Genomic DNA, 8,002 nt, shown 5'->3' on the forward strand with positions numbered 1-8,002 from the left:
AATGGCTCCGCTCCCTCAAGTGGCAGCGGTGATTTATTCAGTGCCGCCCAGGAAGCGCTGCCCGGGTCGCTTGCCTCCGCACCCCGCACACTCGTATCCCACCCCGCACGCTCGTATCCCACCTCGCACGCTCGCCTCCGTACCCTGCACGCTGGTATCCCACCCTGCACACTCGTATCCCACCCTGCACGCCCGTATCCCACCCCACACGCTCGCCTGCATACCCCGCAGGCTCGTATCCCACCCTGCACGCTCGTATCCCACCCCACGTGCTCGTATCCCACCCCGCACGCTTGTATCCCACGCTGCACGCTCGCCTCTGAGCCCCGCCTGCTCGCCTCCATGCTGGCGCGCTCGCCCGTCCCTGTTGTGTTGGGGGACGAGCGTCGTGGGTGGCTTTGTCCCCGTTGTCCCCCCTCCCTGGGTCCATCTGCACCCATGACCTTCGGCGAGTGGCCGGTGGCACAGCCAAGCTGGGGACCCCCGACCCCTCATCCGTCACCCCCCCACAAGCCCCACCAACCCCAGTGGGACCCCTCCTCGGCTTAGCTCTAGGGTGCGGGGGGGGTGTGGGTGCCCCTGGCCAGGGTTTCTCCCCACAGCACCCCGGCCCCGGGGGAAAGCGGGCTGCAGTGGGGCCTTTTTTGGGGCGCAGGGGCCGGCGGGGCGGGCTCCCCCGCCGGGCCCGGCCTTTAATATCCTGTTTGACTGGTTCGCTTGGCTCCTGCTGCAGAAAAACATTCGCAAACATCCCGGAGGAGCCGGGGAGCGCTTAACCCCTGCCTGGCTGCACCCCGCGCCGGGGGCTGGCACCCCAGCTGCAGCGCACCCCCGCCACGGCTGGGGCTACGCCGGGGTGGGGGGACGGGGCTTGTCCTGGGGGGGCTCGGGGACCTCCCGGGCGGTCCTGGTGATAGTTGGGGGAGAGGGGTGATCCTGGGGGGCAGTGGGCATGTCCCACGGGATTTTGGGGTGCGGGAGGGGGAGCAGGCACGTCCCATGGTTTTGGGGAGCAGCAGGCACTGGCTGCGTCCCCTGGGCTGGTTCGGCTGTTGCAGCACATGGTGGCTGGGGGCTCCCCGCTGTCATGGGGACGAGGGCAGCGCTGCCCTCGGGGATGTCCCCCACGGGGGGCCCGTGGGGTGCCGGCCGGGTGCCACCATGTCCGTCCCCTCCTGGGGGGGGCTGTGCCTTCGGTGCTGGGGCGGTGGGCGCAGCGGGTGGTCCCCGCATTGTGCACACGCGTGTGCCAGGGAGTGCGTGGCACGGGACCCCGCACCGGGACTGCACCGCGCCAGTCCCGCAGACGCCATCAGTGCCGCCCGCGCGGGGGGCTCATGGGATCCCGGCTTTTTTCTTTTTTTTTTTTTTTTTTTTTTTTTTGTCTGCCTGAATTCCACATCGTCTCTGTGGCCTGGAAATGTCAAGTTGCATCTTCCCAGCTCACATCCTCTCCCCACCGGCCCCGTGCGACCCGGCCCCGTGGCTGGGCAGGGCTGGGGTGGGCAGCGCTGGGAGGGGCTGGCAGGACCACCGGACCCAGGGACCAGCCCTAGCACTGTCAGGGGGGTGCGGGATGGGGTGGGGGGGTCCCCGCAGGGCCAGCCCTGCCTGGGGGTCTCCATGTCCTCAGTGCCGCCGCCTTCCCTGCAGCCGTCGAGACGCAGAGCACCAGCTCGGAGGAGATCGTGCCCAGCCCACCCTCGCCCCCGCCCCTGCCCCGCATCTACAAGCCCTGCTTCGTCTGCCAGGACAAGTCCTCGGGGTACCACTACGGGGTGAGCGCCTGCGAGGGCTGCAAGGTGAGAGCTGCCAGCGTCCCGAGCCGGGGCCACCGTCCCCGCGGGTCCCCGGGGTCCCCGGTCCGGGCGCTGACCGGGATGTGCGGGGTCCCCAGGGCTTCTTCCGCCGCAGCATCCAAAAGAACATGGTGTACACGTGCCACCGGGACAAGAACTGCATCATCAACAAGGTGACGCGCAACCGGTGCCAGTACTGCCGCCTCCAGAAGTGCTTTGAAGTCGGCATGTCCAAGGAGTGTGAGTGTGGACAGGGGTGGGACAGGGACGGGGGCTGGGATGGGGACGGGGATGGGGACACTGTGCCTGGGTGCAGTTGGGGGGGGGGGGGGGGGTCCTGGTGGCGGTGGGCCATCCCAGCAGCCCCTGCCATGTGCCCAGTGAGGCCCTTGGGGGGATGGTGGGTGGGGGGGGGGGCCCTGGATTTGTGTCACAGCCTGGCCGTTGCCCAGGCAACGCGTGATTGATGATGTCAGAGATAAATGATGCTGACGAGGCCTCCTGGCGTCTGCGTGCCAGTTGTCATGGTGCCCGGCTGTACCCCCAGCGTGCCGCACGGCATCGCCGGGGATGGGTGACCGGGGGCGATGGCTGCTGGGGCGCAGCTGCCCCCCCGCCCAGTCCTGCCCCATCTGCCTGCCCCTGTGGGGCCTGTGACCCCCCCCCAGGAGAGGGCTGGCAGATGCTGGGGTGGGCCGGGCACTGCCACGGCGGGGGGTGTTCAGCATCCCAGGGGCTGCAGCTCAACCTGCACCTAAGGGGGGTCCTGGCCCCCCCCGGCCCAAAGAGGCTGATCACTGTGGGCTGCAGGGCTGGGGCTGTCCCCGGCTGCTCCCCCCCCCCCCCCCCCCCCCCCCCCGCCACTGCCACCTCGAGGGCATCCTCCGCACGCCCCCATGATGAGCGTGGTGGCTCAGCTGCCATTTTCTCTCCCTGGTGTTATTCTCCGCTGTATCGGCTTTGCAGAGCAGAGCTGAGCACTGTCCCCGTGGCCAGGGGTGTGCCCCCCTCCGCCACGGGTGCGCTGTCACCCCTAATTGCCTCCTAATGACTTGGGGGCTTATTTAAAGGAAAGCTGTGCAGGCTGGCGGCTCCACTGGCCATTTGTCACCGTGGCTGATCCCATCACGGGCGGTGGGGTCCTCATCCTGCCCCTGGAGGGGGGCACAGAATGCCGAGGGGCCGAGCCCCACCTTGGGCAGGGGGTGCTGGGTGGCAGCGGGGCCGGGTGACGCTGACCCTGCCATCCCCGCAGCCGTCCGCAATGATCGGAACAAGAAGAAGAAGGACGTGCCCAAGCCGGAGTGCTCGGAGAGCTACATCATCACGCCCGAGGTGGAGGAGCTCATCGAGAAGGTGCGCAAAGCCCACCAGGAGACCTTCCCCGCCCTCTGCCAGCTCGGCAAATACACTACGGTGAGTGTTGGAGGGTCCCGAGGGGGGTGCTGGGGAGCGCGGCAGCCTCTCCCGTGCCCTCATCCCCCCCGTTTCCCGCTGCAGAACAACAGCTCGGAGCAGAGGGTCTCCCTGGACATCGACCTATGGGACAAGTTCAGCGAGTTGTCCACCAAGTGCATCATCAAGACGGTGGAGTTTGCCAAGCAGCTCCCCGGCTTCACCACGCTCACCATCGCCGACCAGATCACCCTCCTCAAAGCTGCCTGCCTCGACATTCTGGTGAGAGCGGGGACTGGGACGTGGGCAGGGACGGGGAGGGGACACCAGGCTGAGCCCCTTGCCCTCGCTCCCCCCAGATCCTGCGGATCTGCACGCGCTACACGCCGGAGCAGGACACCATGACCTTCTCGGACGGGCTGACGCTGAACCGCACGCAGATGCACAACGCCGGCTTCGGGCCCCTCACCGACCTCGTCTTCGCCTTCGCCAACCAGCTGCTGCCGCTGGAGATGGACGATGCCGAGACGGGGCTGCTCAGTGCCATCTGCCTCATCTGCGGAGGTGGGTGCCAGGCAGTGTCGGGGGGGGGGGGCTGCAGCCTGCCCAGCTGTCCTCCCCAAATGGGTGATGAAGAAGACCCCAAATGGTGCCCTTTGCCATGACACAGCCACCCCAGTGACTCCCTTGGGGCCCAGTACAGGGAGCTGGGCCATATTTACGCCCACGGGGGGCAAAGGGGAATGACAGGATGAGTGCTGCCCCCCCCATAACCACTGTCCAACCTCCCCCCACCCCGCTCCCCACCCAGACCGCCAGGACCTGGAGCAGCCTGACAAAGTGGACAAGCTACAGGAGCCGCTGCTGGAGGCGCTGAAGATCTACGTGAGGAAGAGGAGGCCCAACAAACCCCACATGTTCCCTAAGATGCTCATGAAGATCACGGATCTCCGCAGCATCAGCGCCAAGGGTGAGCGCTGGGGCAGGGCCGGCCGCGGCTCCGTGGCCCAGGGGAGCATCCCTTGGGCTCAGCATCGTCGCAGGGAGGGGGGCTCCAGGTCACGCATCCTTCCCCAGGGCACGGCATCCTCCGGAGGGGAGGAGGGAGGGGATACCCCCAGCACTGCATCTTCCAGGAACACTGGGGCCGTGGCCGTGTCCCTTATCCTCGGCACCTGGGCGGCAGGGGGGGGGAGTGGAGCCGGGGGTGCTGGTTTGGGGGTGCCAGCCGTGCCCTGCCTTGCTGACCCCGACCCTTCCTGCAGGCGCCGAGCGGGTGATCACGCTGAAGATGGAGATCCCAGGGTCGATGCCGCCCCTCATCCAGGAGATGTTGGAGAACTCGGAGGGCATGGACACGCTGGGGGGTCAGCCGGGTGGCCCCCGTGCCAGCAGCCTGGGGCCCCCCCCGGGCAGCTGCAGCCCCAGCCTTTCGCCCAGCTCCAACCGCAGCAGCCCGGCCACGCACTCGCCGTGACCCGCGCCCGGCGCGCACCAGGACAGAGCCCGGCACGCCGGCATGCGGGGGGGGGGACGACACCCTGCGACTCGGCCCTGGCTGCAGCCCCCCTGGGGCGGACTTCTCAGCAGCCCCCGTGCCGGCGCAGCCCCGGAACTCCCCTGCCGGAGCGGACCCCCGCAGGGAGCCCCGCAGCCCCCTGGACACCAACCCCCCCCCCCCCCCCCCCAGCCCCGGGCGAAGCGCGTTGGTTGAGTCACATTTCAGGGGCGCGGGGGCCCTCGGCCGCATCCCCGGGGACACCCCAGCCCCACCAGCACCAGCACACATGGGATTGCGACCACCGAGCCACCCCCCCGTCCCGTCCCGGCCGTCCGGCGGGGAGGACCCGGCCAGACCCCGCACGCCGAGGAAGCAGAGTCATTTAAAAGAGAAAAGAAAGCAAAGTATATATATATAAATATCTATAAATATCTATAAATACGTTTTAAAACCTTTGTAAAAGTTTGGAGGGGTTTTTAGGCCTGTGCAGGTGGAGGGGGCACGGCGGGCTCTGCCGGGGGGGGTGGGAGGGGGCACACGATTTATTATTATTACTTTTTTTTTTTGTTGTTGTTGAGATTTTAGTGGTTTTAGAGTCAGGGGTGCTGGGCAGGCCCTGCCCCAGCCCCCCCAGGCGGGGTGGGGGCCACAGGGGCACATGGTGGTGCCAGCCCCGACCTTGCGGGGAGCGGGGCCCGGCCCTGCCGGCACGGGGAGGATGGGGGGACGGGGTGGGGGGGGGCTGGCTCCAGAATAAAGTTTATTTATTCTAGTGCCTGGCTCGTTCTTGCTGCGGGAGACACCGGGGGGTGCCTGGGGAGGTGGGGTTTGGCATGGTCAGGGCTGCAGTACCCTGAGTCCTGGGGGGTTCTTTGCTGCAGGGCGGGCACCCCAGGACCCCTCACCATCTGCCCTCCTTGGGTCTGACTATCCCCAAAGGCTGGGCTGGGGCAGAACCCGTTGGGGTCCCCCCAGCACCCCCAAAGCGCCGCCCTTCCCAGCCCTGACGCTGCGGTCGCATCCCCCCATGCCAGAGCCAGCCCTGACCTGCAGAGCCCCAATGCATTTGTGACACGCTTGGCACGGGGTGTGGGGGCAGCCATGGGCCCCCCCCCCATGCTGGGCTGGGGGGCAGTGGGGGTCAGGGGCGTCCCAGCTGCTGCGCAGGGATGGGACCTATTTGTCTTCCTTTTGTCCATATTTTTTTTTCCAGCAGCTGCCGGGTGAGGCCCGACCGCCACCCACAACAGGAACCGGAGGCACCGGGGCACGGCACAGCCCTGCTTCCCCGGCACGGTGAGGCCTGGGGCAGGATGAGCCCGCTGGACACCGGCCGGGCTGAGCACAGCCACAGCTCGTGCCAGCGATGGTGGCCCAGGGGCCAGCTACACAGTCAGGTCCCCCCGTGGTGGGGGTCCGGTGGGGCAGCACGGCTCCTCCGCGGCCCCCGCCGGCTGCCCGGGGGCCGGTCCCCGCTCCTGCGGCCGGTGGCAGCACCCGGCCCGGGGCGGGGGGCCCTTGCGCAGGAGGTGGGCGAGCTCGGCCAAGCTGAGCAGCGCCGAGATCAGCCCCACCACAAAGTAGAAGTGAATGAAGACGGTTTTCTCGGTGGGGCGGGAGACGAAGCAGTCGACGCGGTGCGGGCAGGGCCGGCGGCGGCAGACGAAGAGCGGCTGCACCCTGAAGCCGTAGAGCAGCGCCTGCCCCAGCAGGAACCCCAGCTCGGCCGCGATGCGTGCCACCACGCTGCCCACGTAGAAGGGCTGGAGGCGACGGGCACGCTGGCCGGCGGCCTCCCCGTGCCCCGGCTTGGCCGCCTGGTGCACGGCGAAGATGACGAAGAGAGCGGCGGGGGCCGAGAGCACGACGATGTGGAAGACGAGGAAGCGGTAGTGGGAGATGGGGAAGGCGGCGTCGTAGCACACCGGTTTGCAGCCTGGCTGCTGCGTGTTGCAGACGAACTCCTCCTGCTCATCCTCGAAGACGTCGCTGCCCACGGTGGCCAGGACCAGGATGCGGAAGAGGAGCATCACCACCAGCCAGAAACGCCCCACCATGGGCGAGTGCTCCTGCACCGCGTCCAGCAGCGAGCTCAGGAAGCCCCACTCGCCCATGGCCGTGCTGCGGGAGCGGGGTCAGCGCTGGAGGGGGGACTCCGTGCCCACGAGAACGGATCCCAGCGGGCAGCACGGCCCCTCCAGCCCACCATCCTCCGTGACAATCCCAAATGCATCGCACCAGCCCCGCTCCCTGGAGGGTGCCCTGGCAGTGCCAGCCCAGCTCACCCCTGCCACGAGTGTCCCCAGGTATCTGCTGCGCTCCAGGACTCGCTCCCCCAGAGATGGGTCCAAGGACACCAGCTGGGGCAGGACCAGCAGGTTCCCCATCCCTTGTCCCTCCCGGATCCCCCCAAGCCCCCCCCCCAGCCCCAGCCTGGTGGGGATCAGCCCCGGTACCTGCGGAGGCTGCGGTCCACCGTGTGCCAGCGCCGCTGGTGCCGGCTGTCCGGGACTGTCCGGTCCCTTGTCCAGCTGGGATGGGATGACGGTCCCGCAGCCACGCCTGGAGTCCTTTTAAAGAGACAGAGCAGCCCCAGGGGCGCCTGGAGGGGAGGGATGGGCTCAGCTCTGCCCAGGGGGGGCCTCAAAGACAAACGCTGCCCCTGCCCCAGGGCCAGCAGCTGCCCAGGGCGCAGGTTGGTGCAACAGGCAGCGGCTCCCCCCCCCCATATGCAGAACTGCCCTTGTGCCTTGGCATCCCCAAACTCTCAGGATACCAAGCCACAGCGCTCGGCCCCCAAAAGGCCCCCCCAGCCCTGGCATCGCCTCCCTGGCCTCGGCAGAACTCACGTGCGTGGGGCCGCATTCGACAGTGCTGCGACAGCTCCTGCCCCGCGGTCTTGCCTGGGGCCACACTCTGCCCCGTGGGGCTGGGGTGCTGTGCTCGGGGGATGCTCAGGATTGGCACCAGCCCTCTCTGCTCTGTGATGCGGCACACGGGCTGTCGGGGACATGGAGGGTTCCATGGACCATCCCGGGCTGCCCCAGCTCTGGCATGTACTGGCAGACAGAGCTGTGCCGGCCGGCGGGAGGCCATGCTGCTGGGCAGCTGCTTTTCAAAGTGCCGCGATGCTCTGCAAGAAATCCTCTGTGGCACGGCCAGGGCTCCCGCCAGCCCCTGCCCAGCCGGGGTAAGTGCCGATGGCCTTTGCCTGAGGTTCCCTTTCTGGTGACGGGAGCAGAGCTCTGGCCGATGTGGGTCACCCTCAGGCCCTCCTCACCCCTTGGGGACGTGCAATGCCCATGAT

General features: G+C 68.1%; 2 protein-coding genes across 2 annotated transcripts in view; one reads left to right on the top strand and one right to left on the bottom strand.

Annotated features, from left to right (window-relative positions):
* Positions 1-5,146, top strand: part of RARA (retinoic acid receptor alpha) — a 36,411-nt gene extending 31,265 nt beyond the window's left edge. Inside the window, 9 exon segments of the mRNA XM_049801421.1 lie at positions 1,654-1,802; positions 1,898-2,039; positions 3,055-3,215; positions 3,300-3,476; positions 3,554-3,758; positions 4,006-4,164; positions 4,460-4,606; positions 4,609-4,739; positions 4,742-5,146. Coding sequence (XP_049657378.1) covers positions 1,654-1,802; positions 1,898-2,039; positions 3,055-3,215; positions 3,300-3,476; positions 3,554-3,758; positions 4,006-4,164; positions 4,460-4,606; positions 4,609-4,739; positions 4,742-5,113 — 1,643 coding nt within the window. The 3' untranslated portion in view covers positions 5,114-5,146.
* A 720-nt stretch (positions 5,147-5,866) lies between these two features.
* Positions 5,867-7,177, bottom strand: GJD3 (gap junction protein delta 3). Its single transcript, XM_049801430.1, has one exon. The coding sequence runs from the start codon at positions 6,807-6,809 to the stop codon at positions 6,081-6,083; it is 729 nt and encodes a 242-aa protein (XP_049657387.1). The 5' UTR covers positions 6,810-7,177; the 3' UTR covers positions 5,867-6,080.
* Positions 7,178-8,002: the final 825 nt, after the last annotated feature.

The sequence above is a fragment of the Accipiter gentilis genome, chromosome 5 (assembly GCF_929443795.1).
Source record: "Accipiter gentilis chromosome 5, bAccGen1.1, whole genome shotgun sequence".
Lineage (NCBI taxonomy): Eukaryota > Metazoa > Chordata > Aves > Accipitriformes > Accipitridae > Astur > Astur gentilis.

Coding starts and splice junctions, on each gene's coding strand:
- GJD3 (XM_049801430.1), bottom strand. CDS start 6,809: ATGGGCGAGTGGGGCTTCCTGAGCTCGCTGCTGGACGCGGTGCAGGAG.